The sequence below is a fragment of the Rhinolophus ferrumequinum genome, chromosome 21 (assembly GCF_004115265.2).
Source record: "Rhinolophus ferrumequinum isolate MPI-CBG mRhiFer1 chromosome 21, mRhiFer1_v1.p, whole genome shotgun sequence".
NCBI lineage: Eukaryota > Metazoa > Chordata > Mammalia > Chiroptera > Rhinolophidae > Rhinolophus > Rhinolophus ferrumequinum.
The window spans coordinates 10,632,283-10,650,494 of record NC_046304.1 but is presented as its reverse complement, the minus strand read 5'-3'; the positions used below and the strand labels follow the sequence as shown (position 1 = coordinate 10,650,494).

Genomic DNA, 18,212 nt, shown 5'->3' with positions numbered 1-18,212 from the left:
TGTCAAAGTTCCCTTCCTTGGGGTTTTATCAATATATATTCCGATCACCTCACCTGTTTCTCCTGAGCTTTGTTCTCAGAGTGGGTTTTGAAACTTTCAGGGTTTGACAAGCTAATAGGTGAAAAATAGTACACCAGCAGAATTTTAATTTGCATTTCCTTCACAAGTGTGGCTGAATAAATGTTTAAGAGCTATTTGCACTTGTATTTTCAAACTGTCTTTTTTCATCTAAAGTGTATTTTCCTAAAAGTCCAAGCTCAGAGCTTGCCGCATACATTTATAATGTCTCTGGAATCTTTGAGAAAATATATATCTTTATTTTAAAAAATAGCTTTTGACATTCTTAGAAAATAAAAGAAGTGCCATCTACAAGTCACTGTTGAACAATGAAAACTCTACAGGTATTTTGAAATTAACTTTTGGCAAACAACAGAATCTGAAAAGACTAAAATCAGGTCCCCAGAAATCCACAACACTGTTTAGAGCAGCCTGGCTGAGGTTAAAACAGACTCATTAGAGTCTTTGTAAATTTAACAGTTTTATTCTTATAATAAATGTTTTCTCCATGAATCTACCTGTTCCCCTCCCCCCAAATGGCACCTGTGCTCTTCTCTAGTCTTGAAAAGAGCATAAAGAAGCCCGTACGTGCTTTAAATCAAACCTCCCTGTGTCCCAAATATCCCCTGTAGCATGGATCCCATTCCTCATTGGTCCTCAAATGACCACCACCCATTTGGGAATAGAGAAGAAGCAGCGCTCTATTCCTTTCCCCATAGATAGCAAACTGCTGGGGGCAAGGGGCTCAGCTGTGGGCAAACTTGGGCTGCGAACAACAACCTATTTGAGAGACTAGCTAGAGGTTTTTGTTGTTTTTAATCCCAAATTTAAGATTATGGCCCATTGATTTATGGGCCTTAATAAACAGAAAGCAGCTGTTCCAGAATGACTTGCTCCCTAGTGGTTCTCATCAAGGACCCCTAGCAAAGTCCAGGATGGGGTTCCCCAGGTAAAGAGGCCTTGGCCAGCAGCCAACAGCACCTGGATTTCAAGATTCTTTGAAACAGTAGTATCCCTGACAAGGACAGCTGTTTTCTTCCCCACCCTTCCTCACCCTGCCCAGCTTGGGAATCCACCTCGGAAACTGGCCCGGCTGGTGTGGCCTCTAATGAGTGGTTGGGTCATGAGAAGGACTTGGGCTCAGAGAGAGGCGTGAGCCCTCAGGGGTTAATTTGCCCACATAGTTCTCAGCTGACTCAAGTCTCGGCCATCGGGAGTCCCCTGCACTCCTTGCTTCCAGTCCATTCTTGAGAACCAAAGACTCAAAATTTGGACAATTGTTTGGGCCTGGGACGCTTGGGGGAGATCTCTGATTCTGTTTGTGTGGCAATTCTGCAGGCCGCACCCTCTATCAGAAAACAGAAAACCCTGTTTTCTGATGTGGCCTCAACTTCCCGGCAAGACCCCTTTCTGTTACTTCTCCCAGAAATCCTGGGCCACAGCCTCGGAGATGAGCTACTTCTTCAAGGAAGACCTTCCAGGCTGGCAATATGTGGGCAGGGAGGACTTGGGGATAGGGAGGTGCACACTGGTCCAGCTGTGAGGGTCATGGATGGGTGCTTGGATTTTGGGAAACACATGTGCTTTTGGCCCCTGTGCCACCCGTTCTGTTTGTTCCTGAGAGAAAACTAGAGAATCCTAGGTGGGAATTCTGACCTGAAGGAGTCCTGCTATGGGGCCCCCACCCAGAAGAATTCCTTGTCCCCACTCGGGAGACCCACCTGGCTTCAGGTAGGTCACCTGGCAGGTAAGGACTACACCTCAGGGCTGGGGACCCCGCAGGAAGGAGTAACCACCCATCTTCCCACTTTGCTCAGTTCTAGCTTAGAGGGAAGAAGAAGTACCTGCTGAGGATACACAAGGTGGGGGGTGGCACAGATGTTTTTTCTGAGGAGGGGCTTCCATCACATTTTTGATCCTGGCCTGGAACCTAGAGGTTCAGTCCAGAGCTCAGCTGCTAGCTCAGCTCTAGCCTCAGAGATCACCAGCTCCCAGCCTCCCTGTCTTGTCTGAGCCCCTGCTGGGAGTGAGGAGTGGGATGTGAGGAGATGCCACCATATTTTCAGTTAGCACCATCCTAACGCCCTCTGCCTCAGGCCTCCCCTCTGCCCACCAACCCCTCAGGGCTTGGTTGGACCAGGTCTGCTCTGGGGGCCCTCTGCCCGCTCCCAGGCCATGGCCAGCCCGGCTGGGTGGAACAGGGCAGCTTCCAGAGCAGCTGTCAGGCTGGGCCTCACTGGGTGGCCCCTGTAAGAGCCACCATTCATGCCTGCTTCCTCACCAGCAGCACCCAGGGCAAGATAGCGGCGACCACAGCCACCACGGCAATGAGGGTGATGAGCAGGAGGGCCCGGGAGCGGCAGCAGAATGACCGGGAGGAGCTGGGGGCCGGGGATGCCTCAGAGAACTCTGCCAGGCTGCGCCGCGGCAGGACACTGTCCTGCTCCCCCAGGGGCATCCCATGGCGACTGATGATGAAGATTTGAGGCTCCCGGGGCAGGCTGGGCAGCACGTCCAAGGGGAGCTGGGCACTCTGACCTGGGGATGGTCTCCAGACAGGCTGGGAGGTGGCCAGGGGATTTGTGTGGCCCAGGGTGTCTGATGGTGGCCCAGAGGGCAGGCCCACAGGCACAGCGAGGGTCTGGGAACTCCTGTCCAGCATGGAGGGCCAGCGGGAGCTCTTTTTGCTGAGGAAGGTGACATAGCGACAGATGGGACAGACAATTGTCCTCTGGACCTGCCCGTCCACACGGGTGGAGAGCAGGTACTTGACAAGGCAGTCATGGCAGAACACATGGCCACAGCTCAGCGTCCGGCTGGCGCCCTCCAGATCACGGAACTTCTCGTAGCACACGGGGCACTCACTGCTGGAGCTGTCCTTACTTTCTCCTTCGGACATGGCTGCTCTGGGAAGGAACGGCCTTAGCTGTGGGCAGGAAGCGCTGTGAGTATTAGTGCCTTTTTTCTCCTTTCCTCCCCTCTTCAACTCCCTCTGCTTCCACCGCCTCCTCCTTTCCTTTCTTCTTGTCTCTTGTCCTCTATGTTTCCCTCTTACGCTTTCATCTTCGGCTGCTCCTCCTCAGTGGCCTACCTGAACTAAACCAAGACCTGAGACCTAGAGCCGAAGACCCTTAGATGAGGGGGTGCTTCTGGAAGATGGGTTTAGGAGACCGAGAATGAAAGAGAGCCACACTGGACTCTCGAAGGCGGTGCATGGAATGTGATAAGGGTAAGGGTATAGCCTCCCTGTTACCTCACCTCAACCATGACATACACACACGGTGCAGTCACCACCTCACCCCTCTTCCTGGTTCCTTGCCGGAAGTGAAGGCAGGAGCACCCAGTTCCCAGTGGAAGGAGATGGCTGAGCATATGGTCCCCCAGCCTCAGTCCAGGCCCCAGTGGGGGCCTGTGCCCAGAGGGGCTATTTTCCAGAAAAGCCTCTGTTCCTTCTCAGTCTCTGTGCTCAGGGATTGGCTGAGCCACTGGTTTGTATCCAGCCACTGGATTGCATTCCTCTGTGCTATGTGTGGCTATAAAGCAATGACTGTTTTGAAAATAAAGCACAGAACTTACACATCCAAATGCCGGCTGGCCCTTGGCGTAGTCATGTCAGGGAACTGTGGGCTCATTCCTCACCTGCCACAGCTCAGCCATTCTTCAAATTCTTCTTAGAGGGCTTCCTGAGGCCGCTAGAGAACCTTCTGATAAACCTCAGTGAAGGCAGATTTTCATTCTTTGAGGATATGTCTGGTGTTGTGAAAATGGTGAAAAATCACCAGGCGCCAAGCCTGGTAGGAAAATAAATGAGTATTCAAGTGGCATGATACCGTTTCAAATCAAAGAGATGGAATCACCATAAAGTTACAGTGTGGTTTTAAACATTGTCTGAGAGCAAAGGAGAGGCTCCAAAAATGTTCTTAGCAATGGCAGAATTGTTGATTACATACACAGCTTCCCAAGATGATGACCTTGAAGGGAGGGAAACACCAGTTTGGGTATTTCCCAAGTGTTCTCATTTAAAAGTCCCCAGTATCACAACTGTGTATTCTAAACTCATATGGAACAGCCTCTTTAGAAGGAACCATGATCACCTATTATGGATATATTCTTCCATCAATGACGAAAGACCCCTGGACACACTGATAAGTAGAGCTGAGAGATGACATAATGGAAACAAGATTGATTAACAGGAAGACAACTGTCATTTATCAAATCACAAATCTTTTGGAATCTCTCCCTTCTCTTGGTTTGGTTCCAAATCCATTTTACCAAGTTGGAAATGTCCCATAACTAAGAAGCAGCAAAAATATGTAAGAGTAATTTCTCCCAAAAAACCTGATGAAATTTGGGACAGGGGGCCTGGGACCCTGAAGGCCCCACCTAAACCTTTGCAGGGGTTTTCAGTCTTTGATTTCTGAGGTTGGCAATGTGTCTCCCAGGCTGGTGGTGGGGGTTTCAAGTGCTCAGACTCTGGAGCTGTGTTCAAATCCTTGATATGTCCACTGCTGTCTGTATAATCTCAGGCAAGTTGTTTAACCTATCAGCCTCAGTTTCCCATCTATAAGATGGGTTGATAACAATAATACTACATTCCTCTCAGAGTAGTTCAGAGTATTAAGTGAGCTAATGTGAGCGAAGAGTTTGGTACACAGTAAGTGCTCAATAAATGCTAGACGTCATTGTTAAGGCAGGCCAAATTCTCTTCCCTTCTAGCATTTGCCTTCCCTTCCTTCCCTCTCCTCCTCAGATAGTCCTTATTATGTAGATGACTAAAAAATCCCACACCTCTGACAGAGGGTAGCTCCCCTCGAATGAGAATAACTGAACAAGATAACAATAGATTAGGTAAGTGTTGGGCAATGGGTAAAAATTAAGATGGTGATGCCAGTGTTTCTCAGTCAGTTTTATTTCATAATGCTGATAAATGTCTAAATTGAGCTAGAATTATTCTCAGAATGACCATGATTTTCTTAAGCCAACCAACTACTAATGTGTCCTCCTGTGTTTCGTAACTCCCCACAGGCATATGGTGGTAGTTCATTCCATCCATCCATCCATCCATCCATCCATCCATCCATCCATCCATCCATCCATCCATCAGTACATCCAATTATTCAGCAAATATCTATTGAGCGTCTGCTGCACGCTAGGTATTGAGCTAGACATTGGAGACAAGCGGTGATCAAGAAAGTCCTTCATAAAACTTTAGCGCCTAGTGGACGTTTGTAAATGTTCTTGAAAAATATTGTTTAAAAAGGAGGAATGATGATCAACAGCTTAAGTTGTTTGGGTAACTGAGAGGAAGGTATCAAGATAGGCAAGAGAATTAAAATAGATAGATAAGAGAATGCTAGGGGAAGAAAGAAATTTTGAGGTAATTTAGTTAAATCTACTTTTGCAGATGAGCAGACCTAGGTTCACAGAAGGGGAAGTGCCTTGTCTGAGGTCACCTGGGAAGGTGATGGAGAAGGAGAAGGCAAAGAGAGAGAGAGAGAGAGAGAGAGAGAGAGAGAGAGAGAGAGAGGATTCCATACACGATACAGAGACCATTATTAGAATCAATTGCTAGATTGAGTGAGTAGATATTAGCCAAGTCAGGAAGCACTATTCTCCTGAAGTGCAGGGGAGGGGGCAGAAGAGCCTCTGTTTTTCATGTCAGTTTGTGGAAAAGTAAAAGGGATCCACGGGATGCAAAAAGTCCCTACTGATGGCCTCCTCTCTGGGCAATCCTTTCTCCCTCCTGTGCTTCAGGAGAGGCATATCATTCATGCTTTGATAATGCCACCCTCCTTCCCCACCTTCTCACCTCCCTTTCTCAGTCTCCCTGACCTCTCCCTCCTCGTGTCCCTCCCTTTCTCCTAATTCCATTTCGTTCTTTATCCTTGAATTCCTTTTATGGGCCTGACTCTGTCTTGGGTGCTGGGGCAAGGGAGAGGGCAGCAGAAGGAACAAATGCAAGAATCATGCTCTGGTTTGGGCACAGACTAGTTAAATAACAATGCAAGACATTATATGCCGAAATTCATTCCCATTGGTGCTTTAGGAAATTGTGGGGAGAGAAGGGCTGCAAAGTCTTCCTAGGTGAGGTGGGACCAGTGTTGAGCTAATAATAAATAATTATAACAGCGACGATTTATTGAACACTAATTATGTGCTTGGCATTTTGCATTCCTTCCTCATTTAATCCTGACAACTCTGGGAGGTAGGTATTATCTCTATTTTACAGATGAGGGAACTGAGGCTCAAGGCTTAAGTTAAGTAACTTGCTCAAAGTCACACTGCTGGTACAGGGCAGACGCAGGACAGGCCGCCCAAGCTATGAATTGCTGCCTCTCGTGAGGGGTCGGATATGCCTCCATGGAGGGCCTTCCAGACTTGGTTCAAGGAGTAGATGAAGAATCGAGAGCAAGATGGCAGAACAGGAGGTTCCAGCCCTGATACCTACAGAAACACTGATTTAACAAGCATCCGTGGGTGGAAATACCTCAAGAGAGCTCCAGAATTCAGTTGTATACGTTGTATATGTATAGCTTTTTGTATGTCAAACATACTTTAGTAACGTGGTTAAGAAAAAAACACCAGAGGAAGAAGCATTGATTGAAAAGTTACTGCCCAAACTTTCCTCCTCAGAGTGACTCTAAACAGAACTGCCATTCCAGGACCTGTGAGGCAGCGGAGGACAAGGGCTGGCCCAAGGGAGGTGACCTCTGAAACCCCAGTTCCCAGCCTCACCCACAGCAGCAGCCCATTGTGAGGACTGGTTGGGGCTGTCACCAGCCCAGGCGATCCCCTGCCTCCTCATCTTGGGACAGTGAGCGTGTGAGGCAGCAGTCCTATAACTTCAGCTGTCACCACTTCCCCACCCCAAGAAACCACACACACACACACACACACACACACACACACACACACTCCCACACCTCTGTATCACTCCAGCTTCACTCCAAACCTTGCCGACTTAGCCTGGATCCCTCTTGCTCCTTCCCCACCCACAGCCAGGGCCCCCAGACTCACTTTGGCTGGGGCCAGGAAGAACAGCATCCACCTCTCCACTTGGGTCCTCCGCAGGGCAGATCTGAGCCACCCAGAGGTGTTGGGCAGGCAGCACGTCCTTCTGTTGCTGTCACTGTGACAGCTGCCGCTGAGGCATTTCCTAATGACTGAGCAGGTCAGGAGGACAGTGCCAGGAAGTGAATGTCGCTCAACCCGTTTAAGGCCAGGCGGCTCTTGGCATTGCCCAGGGTTTTGGCAGCTGCTGGAGTCATGTGATCTTGATGAGGATGCTAGGAGAGGAGCCCCCGGCCTGAAGAGGAGCCCAGGGATGGGTACTCAGGGCAGGCAGAGGGTCTCACAAGGAGGCAGTGACCCCGAGCCCCTTTGACTGAAGCTCCCTAGAGATGGGTCTCCCCATCCCAACACTAAGAAAGTCATGTTCACAAGCTTGCGCCCTCCTGGACCCATTCAGTGATCCTCCCACACACACCCCTCTGCTCCCCTGCCATGCGCAGAGTGAAAGGGTCAGATCAGCCTCAGGAAGGCTATGACACCCAAAGTCGTATACAAAGACTTGGGGGCTGTGCTATGTGTATTTGTCATTCAGCAAACACTCAAAGGGGCTCAGAGGCTCAAAAAACCAAACCCCACTGGGAGAAAGACTGGGACAGAGTAAAACCAATGAGCTAGAAATGCACACCTGAATGGAAAAAAGTCCCTGATATCAGGTGAAATAGAAGTACGTTTCAGAAGAGTGTGTATAATGTGATGCTATTTATAGAAATGATAACAACCTATGATCATTTTTATAGAGAAAAATCTGGAAGAAGACACACTAAATTTGATAGTAATCGTTTCTGGAGGGACTTTCTAATTTAAACATTCGTGTGATATTTGAATTTTCACCCTGAGTGTGTTTCTTTCATGATCAGAAAAAAATAATTAAGAATAAGGTAGGAACAAAGCCAGGATTAAAAACCATTTGTGGGGATTCCCTCCCAGATCTCAAGAAATTAGTTTTCTTCTGAGAAAAAGAGGTGCCTGGATCCAAGGCACAGCCCAGCATGAGTGTGACCTCATAAGGTGACTCAGGAGGGCCCCTCGACCAACTCTGGCCCCCTTGAGGGTGGTGGGGGAGGACAGTCAGGGCAGTGCACCTTGCACCTCGCCCAGGACTTGGAGGTGACTGGGTACTAACTGTGGTGACAGTCTCTCACTGTCTTCCCCAGGAAGTCCCAGACAGTCCCAGATTTAGCAAATAGAAATGCAGACTACCCACGTAAATTTGTATTTCACATAAACAAATAATGTTTTAGTATAAGTTTGCTCAGTGCAGTATTTGGGACCTAATTATGCTAAAAAAATTATTCATTGTTTATCTAAAACTCAAATTTCACTGGGCATCCTATTTCATTTTGCCACTCTACTCCCAGAGGGTTCCCCAAATTTCTCTTCTTCCGTTAGCACCATGTCCCTTTGGCAGTGTGGTTCATGACTCTGCCTAGGGCTTCCTGAAAACGAGTCCCAAATACTCAGCATCAATGCCTTGTGTGTCCCTCGGGTAGGGGACTGAGCCGGGATGGACTCGGAATAATGTTTTTAGACTCGGACTAATGTGATACGATTATGGAGTAATATGAAATTCTAGAGGCCCCCAACTCTTTTCCACAGGCTCTGCTATGAAGCTTAACTTTGAAGATTACCTTGAATATGTAAATATTTATCATCATAGCTAGTCATAGTTTTATGTTCCAAAATAAGAATTCCACTTTAAAAATTATATATACATGTGTAAGTATATATGTGTCTATGTATTTGTACATACACACACAGACAAACTTACCTGAAAGAGTAAATATATCAGCTGGAGAAACTTTAGCTTGACTTTATCAGGTTGGCTCTAGCCAGGTCTTGAGGGAGACATAGGGCCAAGTTTTGACAGGCAGAAGGGACCAGAAGGTTCTACACTACAGGATTTGATAGCGGGGATCTTTGGGAAATTGAGATCAGTACATGAGGGTTCGAAAGTGCACTGTGTGTGTTTATATGAAGAGAAAGTGCCTGTACCTTTGGGTAAGTTACTTAACCCCTTTGTGCTTCAGTTGCTTCAATCAGAAAAAGGGGGTAATAATGGAGACCATTTTGGCCCCATAAAATAAGGCTCTATAGGATTGTGATGATTAAATGAATGGATGCAAATAATGTGACTGGAACCCTGCCTCTAATGCATTAAGGTGTCCATCAACTTTCTTTCTTTCTCTCTCTCTTTCTCTCTCTCTCTCTCTCTCTCTCTCTCTCTCTCTCTCTCTCTCTCTTTTTCTTTCTTTCTTTGTCTTCCTTCCTTCCTTCCTTCTTTCCTATCTATCTCTCTATCTTCATCATCATCATCATGGCAAAAAGAGAAGGCTAAAGAGGGGTAAGAGGACTTGAATACCTCCTCCTTTAAAGGGCCTAGCCAATCTGGTCTTAGCTTAGTGAATAAAGTATCTGTTGCAAATCCTACCACCCATTTTATAGTGTCCTGCTATTCTCAGCAGAGGGGATAAATGCAGTCTGAATGGTGGAAGACGAGTTTTCAGCTCAGGGAAGGATGGGATGAGTGGCCGCTGTTCTGGTCAGGCTGCATCAGAGAGTTGTGTCCAGTTTTGAGGTCACATTAGGGGTGGTGTTGTCGAGGTGCTGAAGCATGTTCTAGGGAAGAGGACAGCCAGGATGGGTATGGGTCTGGAGACCACTTTGAACCAGTTAAGATACGATTTTCTTTGGAGAGACCTCTTTAAGGAAAGGAGTTTCTTGATGAGGGGAGAACGCAGGCTGAGGCTGGCTGATCACCAACTGACTGAAGGTCTGGTTTCTGCATAGGATGACTAGCTGGATCAGGATAGAAATCCCCAAATACCAGAACCACCTGGAGAATTGATTAAAGCTACAGATTTCCAGGCTTGTCTCAGGGCTTAATAGGTCTTGGGAGGGGCCTAGGAAACTACATTCTATATTTATTTTTTTAATTGGATGGATCGATGACTGGATTGATGTGATAATCCAAAAATAGTGCACGCTAATGGCAGAATATAATTTTTGGATATATGGGTTCTCACTGCAAAATTCTTTTAACTTTTCTGAATGTTTGGGAATTGTCATAAAAACCGCTGAAATAAAATTTAATTTTCTTGAATAATACATTCAGATGATTAAAAAATGAAAAAGTGGTAAAAACCTGCAGTGAAAAACCTCCCCTCCCTGTTCCATATCTGCCCATTTCCTATGCATCCCAACTCACACCCATCAGAATGGCTACTCTAAAACAAACAAACAAACAAACAAACACACAGAAAATGAGTGTTGGTGAGAATGTGCAGAAATTTGAGTTCTTGTGCACTGCTGGTGGGAATGGAAAATGGTGCAACCACTATGGAAAACATCATGATGGCGTCTCAAATAATTAAAAATAGAATTACCATATGAGCCAGCAATTTCCCTTGTGGGTACATACCCAATAGAATTGAAAGCAGGGACTCCAACAGATATTTGTACACCCATGTTCATAGCAGTATTACTCAAAATAGCCAAAAGGTGAAAGCAATTTGTGTCTATCGACAGATAAATGGATAAACAAAGTGTGATTTATACATATAATATTATTCAGCCTTAAAAAAGAAGGAAATTCTGACACATGCTACAATAGGGATGAACTTTGAGGACATTATACTTCATAAAATAAGCCAGTTACAAAAGGACAATTACTATATGGATCCACTTATATGACGTACCTAGAGCAGTCAGATTCATAGAGAGAAAAAATGGTGGTGGCGAGGGCAAAGAGGGAGTTATTGTTTAATGGTTACAAAGTTTCAGTTTGGGAAGAATAATGGTAGTGATGGTTATGCAACAATGTGAATGTACTTAATGTCACCGAACTGTACACTTAAAAATGAATAAGATGGTAAATTTTTATCACAATTTTTTAAAAAGGTAACCATTGTCATTAGTGGTTATTCTTGCGAATCTTATTTACCTACAGGAGTGAATACAGATACAGATTCATATTCCCTCTTTGTTTTACCAAAAGGTAGCAGACCACATGCACGCCTCTGCGTCTTGCTTGTCTTACTTGACACTATATCTTGGAGCTTTCTCATTTATCAGCGTGGTAGAAGGTATAAGTGCTGCTCTTCATTCCCAACTCGCATCCCCCGCCCCCAGCCCTCCTGCACCAACCTGCCCCTCAGAACCCAGCAGCCACAGACTATCTTCACAGGTCTCATCTCATCCTCCTCTCCTCTGAAGACTTCCATGGCTCCCCACTGCCCACACTCCTCGGCCAGCACCTGAGGCTCTCACTGCCTTTCCAAAACTCGCTCCAGATATTCCCTTTCCCCTGGTTGTCTCATGCTATGCGGCGTGGTCCCAGTGGTGGCTTTTAGTTCAGATCCCTTGAAGGCCTCAACTTCTGGGGCTCTGTGATTTTTTTCTTTCATGTTTTTTCTCCCCTTGGATGGAATGCTTTTCCACCTTATCACTCTCTCCCCCCAGCATCTCCATCTTTTAAGACCTTAAAGGAGGGGATTCTAACTCTTCTCTGTAGCCTCCAGCACAAGGGCCTGGCACCATCAGAGTTCAATAAATCAATGTTTGTTAAATGAATAAGTCTACCTTCTCAAGTCTAGCTCAAGCGTACAGGGCCTGGGGGAAGGGGTGGTGCGCAACAGAAGTTTGGGGAACATGGCCATTCTACTTTCTATTCTAAATTCCTTTGGAATGTACATCAAATTTCCTCCTCAAAGTCATAGCGGACTGAGAACTTCTGGTCTGGCCTTACTTGAGTACTATTATACGTACTAATGTTGTCTTTGAAAAAGCTTGGTCTTGGGCAGTTTCTGCAGAGGGTGAGTCTGGCAAGGGTAGGGATGAGGAAGGGACTGAAGGACTTTTAAAGGAGGAATTCCCCGGGGAGAACTTAATCTGGTAATTTGTCTTGGTAATTTTTCTATATCAAAGTGCCACACGTACAGTTGTTTACTTGATTTTTCTTTAAAAAAAATTGAGCCACGTTTAAAACCTAAATATTTAGTCTTGCCTCTTCTAAGCATTCATACTTGTGAAATCACAGGTCTGATGTTCTAGTTATATTTTTAATAAACAGCAAAATTAATACATACTGTTAGGTTAAAAAAAGGTTTGTTTGTGTACCACCTGAAGTCGTCGGGTGCACACACCTTGGCACACACTGCCTTGGGACATATGAAGGATGATGGCCTGGGGTAGCCGACAGATGCTTGGGATCTCAGAGCTGGAAGAGGCCACTTCAGAATTTTCACCGCTGGGCCCGAGGCTGTATTTAAATGCTTGAGAGCCCTTTGGACGGGAAGCCACAGAGTGGGATCAACCAAAAGAATCCTGAGAAAAGGAGACAAATAGCTTGGACCTGAGGATAAAATTGACAAGGGCAGAGGGTGACCCAAGAGTGGGGCTCCAGGAGGAGGCAGAGAGTAGCAGGGGTGGGGCACTGGGTGAGCAGGAAGGCTCTGAGTCATGCCCCAAAGCCCCGAGAGCCAGCAACTCACCTGGTTTGGCCCTGATGCCCTCTCACTGTCGTACAACACACACACCTTTAAAATCGCCAACTCCAGGTGCAGACATGCTCTGGGACCGGTGGGGAAGGGAAACTAAAGAAGAGAGCACAGAGGTTTGTTCTCAGGGTAGGTATATGGAAGGGAAACCTCTCCCCCTTCCTGGGGCGGTGGCAGCGGCAAGAGAAAGAGTGCTTGAAATAAGCCTGTGACGAAGGATTTACTGACTCTTCACTCGTCATCCCAGAACCGAAAGCCTCTCTGACAGCTGAGTCCTCAATGATTGAGACAGGTAGGCCGGGGTCAGGGACAGAGTCAGGAGTGAAAAAAAATTTATATTGTTTCTGATATAAAAATAGGACTGCTGTTGAAAAAAACATGGAAAAATTCATAAACACATAGATGAAAAACAAAAACATAAGTTCTACACCACCCTACAGATAACTATCATAAATATTTTGGTGTTTAATCTTACAGCCTCTCTCTATATAATAATGTATATACTATATATGCTTATGTTAAAATAATTATATAATGCATAATTATAATATATAATTATTTTAAGATAAATGGGATAACATTGTATAAATACTTTTAGGACCTGATTTTTTTTTCAGTTGTCATCTTGTGATTCCCCAATAAACATTGTTTTACACCCTCATTTTTAATGGATGTAGTCGTTTATTTAAGTAATCTATTGGTTGGTATTTAAGTTGTTTCCAATTTCTCTATTATAAAAAAATCTGCAATAAGTGTTTTTATTGCAAAACCTTGGTGTTTGTCCTTAAAATAATTATTAGAAATGGAATTGATGAGTCAAAGTATAAAATAATTTTAAAGACTTGTGATAAATATTATCAAATTTCCTTTCATAACAGTTGTACTAATTTAGTACAACTTTTAACTCTTATCTCCCTTATTCACCTTGCCTGGGTATTATTATAATTTCATTTCCACACACACACGCACACACACAACACAACACAAACTTAAAACCTTCCACTTTCTACTGTCATCACTGTCAATATCCTAGCGCAAGACAACATGAGACTCTTGTTTGGAATGCTAACTTAGCCTTTTAACTTCTCTTCCTCTTTCCACTCTCCTTCCTTTACCCTGCCCTCCATGGTCTGTTTTCCACAGAAAAGTCAATTATCTTTTTAAAAAATGTACATTAGTTTACCTTTGCTTCTGGTAATAACAGAGTGGCTTGTATCAGACTAGGACACACATACACGCACGCAAACATACACACCTGATTTAAGGCTTCAGAGAGTAGCCAAAGTGGGCAGAACTTGAGTAAACATGATCCTGTATAAGAAAGAAAACACATTGAGGTGAGGGCGGGTCGTCTCCACTGCTTTTTCTTAAGGAAATTCCTTAAGGAATTTGCTGATTTGCTTGGGAGGCATTGAAGCTGAGCAGAAAATGGTGGCCTAAAGTTTTGGTAATAATCACAAGGCTCAAAAATTGGAGTTTAGGATCTGACAAGAAAGGGAGATCTGGTCAATATTCTAGGGTTTCACTTGAGACACCTGAGGGACTATGATTTATGAGTAAGGGTAATCCAGAAATAGACCAGCCCACACAAAGCCTGGGACATCTCACTTCCTGACCGGATCCAATTATTTGACCCTACTCTAACTGCCTGAGGAAAAAAATCCCAAAAACAAAAGCCCCAGAAATTTACACCTCTCCTGGAGAAATAACGTTATCTAGAGCCTCTACAACTTTTTAATTTACCCAGCATCCAGCAATTAACAAAAATTAACAGATATATTAGGAGACACATCCAAATAAGCAAAAACCAAGAGAGAAAAAAAACAAGACGATAGCATTAAATCCAAAGGAGAAAAAGATATTGATATTATTATACACGGTCTCTAATACATTCAAGAAAGTAGATGGAGAACTAGTAACAATTTTAAAAAGAACCAAATGGAAATCCTAGAATTGAAAAATACAATGACTGAAATAAAAAAACTCTACAGATAGGTTTAACAGCAGGTTAGTATAACAGGAGAGAAGGTTAGTAAACTGTTAGGTCAGTAGAAAATATTCAGTCTGAAGTATGAAGTGAGGGAAAAAATGAAAAATACAGAAAAGAGCATAAGAGAATACAGCACGTGGTGTAAAGATCTAAATTACATTTAATTGGAGTCACTTAAGTAAATAGTAAATGGTTCAGATGCAATAGTTGAAGAGTTATTGATTACAGATTTTATAATATTAATGAAATACGTTAAACCACAGATTTAAGAAACTCTACAAGTCTTAAACCAAATAAATACAAAAAATCCCCACCTAGGCACATTGTAGTAAACCTTCTAAAAATCAAAGACAAAGAGAATTTTTAAAATTTGCCCTAGGGAAAAAACATTACTTTCAGAGGAGTAGTAATACTAACAGCTCATTTTCAAGATAAATGATGGAATCCAGGAGACAGCGGAAGTCAAGGGTACATGTTATAATCTTTAAATGACTGAAAGAATATAGCTGCCAATGCAGAATTTTGTACAGAGAAAAATATTCTTCAAAAATGAAGGTGGAACAAATGAAAACAGAGAGAATTCATTGCCAAGAGAGCTGCACTGAAAGAAATACTAAAGGACTGAAATACTTTCATTACACAGAATGAAAATGATCCCAAAGGAAGCAAAGAAATGCAGGAATAAATAAATGATAAGAGGTAAATGTGCAAGAGGTAAATGTGTGGGGAAAATACATGAATATTGACAGTATAGAACAAAAATAATATCTTAAGAGTTTAAAAATTAAAATATTTAACAATCATAACCAAAAGGCAGAAGAGGGATAAGTGGAGTTGAATTGTAAGATTCTTGCATTATCTGGGAAGTCGTAAATGTGTAAATTGTAGTAGACTAATAATTCAAGGATGTATGCTGTAATTTTTGATAACCATTAAAAGAATAATAAAATAATGTATCATTAAAAAGCCAATGGCAGAAATAGAATAATTTCAAAAATCTAAAAAAAGGTTTGAAATAGGGACATTTCTTAAAAATGTCTTTTACTATTTGCATTTCTTCTGCTATGAACTTATCTGTATCTTTTGCCCAATTTTATATTTAGATTGCTTCCTTTTTTATTGATTTTAGATGGATATTAATATACATACATAGAAATATGTGTATGTGAATGTTGCAAGTACTTTCTTGCAGGGATCAGTTTTAAATCTTTATGCCTTGGTCAGAACCCTAAGGGCCTGGTTTGACCACTTGATTTGACGTTAACGAGAAGAGGTCGGTTGAGTCTTAAGCTTTGCACCTAGTAGGTAGGAGCTCAACAAATGTCTAATGAACTGAATTGAGGAGGTCAAGGGGCTAAGCAAACATGGGGTGCTACATTACGGTCATTTAGGGAGTACGGAGTTATCTAAACCTGTGACAAGAGTAGCAAATGGTGAGTGTTTAAGGCCAACGAGGGAGCAGAAACAAACTGGGCTGGGAAGAATTACAGGATCTCCAGGAGAAGTTTCAGCCAGCCGCACACTCCTGTGCTGCCTGCGGCTCTGAGTGAGGAGGATGCCTGGAACAGAAACGTGTGATGCAAACCTAATCAAGACCAGCAGGTGGCACTCTAATGACCTCCCATTACTCTCAGACTCCCAGGGCAAAGACCGTTTTTGAGTGAGATGAGGTGGAAACTGACCCGGGCATAGGGAGCCTCCAACCCTAAATTTTAGGCTCTGTGCTTCCTCCAGAGGTGAAATCCCAAAGATCAAGAGTCCTGTGGTGTTTTTTTTAAATTTTTCTGTGCTTGCTTTGCCCATGGGTGCCTGTATAGCACCATCTGTTCAATTCAACTTAGACCAATATGGCTCAAACTTTGATGAGCAAACAAATTGCCTGAATCTCTTGAGAAAATGTAAATTATGATTCAGTAGGACTGGGGTGGGGTCTGAGGTTCTGCATTTCTAACAAGCTCCCTGGTGATGACTCACACTTAGTCATTCTAACATTTAGAACATGCTGCCTGTAAGGTCCCCCACCTCTGTGCAACATGGGAGGTGGGAGAGAAGCCAACCAGGACTCTGCCCTCAAATTTATAGCTTCCTAGAGTAAACTCCCACTGTAATGTGTACAATACAAGTTAGAGTGTGTCTACTTACTGTGTGACCTTGGGCAAGTTGCATGACCTCTTTGGGTCTCAGTTTCCTCATCTGTAAAATGGGAATAGTAACAGCCTCTACCTTATTTGAAGGTTAAAGCAGGATATTATATGTAAAGCACTTAGCACAGTACCTGGCACATAGTAAGCCTCAACAAGGCTTGGGGTCCACTAAGAAAGTATGGAGCAAGGCAGGGAGCCCTAGCGGGGTGGTAAACTGGAGGGAACAAGAGGTGAGGGACAATCTTCATGAAGGTGCCATCGTTGGAAAAGAAGGGGGTCAGGGAGGTGAGAACAGAGCCAGGAGGAGGGCGTGTCTCCAGATAAGGTGACAGACCTAAGGGTTGCTTTTGAGGGAGAGTTAATGATGGTGCAGGCTAAGCAGGCTTCCTTCTGGAAACGGATGGGGTGCACAGGAGCAGATTTTCAGGCAGATCAAGCTTCAGCTTTCAGCACACTCCCCCGTTTCACATCTGTAGGTGTTTTAGGGCATTGTGGGAGGAGCTAAGGGGAACCAAGGATCACCCTGGCCCTGCCCTCGTGCAAGGCTTTGCCATAGCCAGCCCAACCTCAGCCTCACTGCTATGGGTTCTCAGCCCTGGTACCTGAGTTTACCTATATGCTTTAAGAAGGGTGGTGTTTCCATAGCATCTTGAAGGTCCACCAACACTTATTGACTAACTTCCAGTGCTCTGCTGAATGCTCCTGGGGATACAGAGACAAATCCACACAGCCCCTACCCTCACTGGGTGACCCTGAGGAGATAAAACATCACCATGGGAAAGGAATCATCAATGATGGGCCTCAGCAGCAGTTCTTACAAATAGTGCTTTTCCTCTATGGTGAGACTAAATGACACATGAGAGCCGTAGCCACTGTGGATGTGACAGGTGTTCAGGGTAACTCTTCAGACCAAGTGGTCTGACCTGATACGGCCTGGAGGAGTGGGTCAGAGTTGGAGAGGCAGAAAGGGGGAGGAACACTGCCAACTGCTAAAGTGACACCTGGACTGTGTGAAGCCAATTACCCGTCATCTCGTTTAAGCCTAAACAATACTATGAGGTCAGTACTGGTTTTACCTCCATTTCATACACGGGGAAAATGAGACTCGGAGACGCAAAGCAGCTCGTTCAAGGTTTCACAGCTGGAAGTGGTAGGTGGAGGCTATCTGACTTGGTTTACTCTCTTAAGTACCCCGTATGTGCTGTGCATCTCCTCCCCTTAATAAGTGACAGCTTTCCCCCTTGCCTTTCCCCTCCAAATACAGGGACAGTCATACACGCCTGCAGTGGAAATGGGGACTTTTGAAGGCCTGGCTAAAGAGTTAGGACTTGAATTTCTTTTTTCACTTCCCCAGCACTGAAGTCTTGCTCAACTCCAGCTAAGCAATGAGGCTGGCAGGGTTGCCTCACTTCTAGAAGGCAGGCCCAAGCCTTCCTGGCCCAAACCCACTTCCTG

The 18,212-nt window shown here is 44.5% G+C and overlaps 1 protein-coding gene across 3 annotated transcripts; it reads right to left on the bottom strand.

Annotated features, from left to right (window-relative positions):
• Positions 1 to 590: 590 nt before the first annotated feature.
• On the bottom strand, positions 591 to 7,190 carry RNF222 (ring finger protein 222). Of its 3 annotated transcripts, none has more exons than XM_033090967.1 (3): positions 7,075 to 7,190; positions 3,634 to 3,848; positions 591 to 2,983 (listed from the first exon to the last, which is right to left on the bottom strand). In XM_033090967.1, exon 3 carries the CDS (start codon positions 2,954 to 2,956, stop codon positions 2,321 to 2,323), a length of 636 nt encoding a protein of 211 aa, XP_032946858.1. In that variant the 5' UTR covers positions 2,957 to 2,983; positions 3,634 to 3,848; positions 7,075 to 7,190; the 3' UTR covers positions 591 to 2,320. The 3 variants fall into 3 exon arrangements, with proteins under 3 accessions (XP_032946858.1, XP_032946856.1, XP_032946857.1); XM_033090965.1 differs by having other exon boundaries at positions 3,697 to 3,848; XM_033090966.1 differs by having other exon boundaries at positions 3,697 to 3,807; positions 7,075 to 7,140.
• Between the last annotated feature and the right edge of the window lie 11,022 nt (positions 7,191 to 18,212).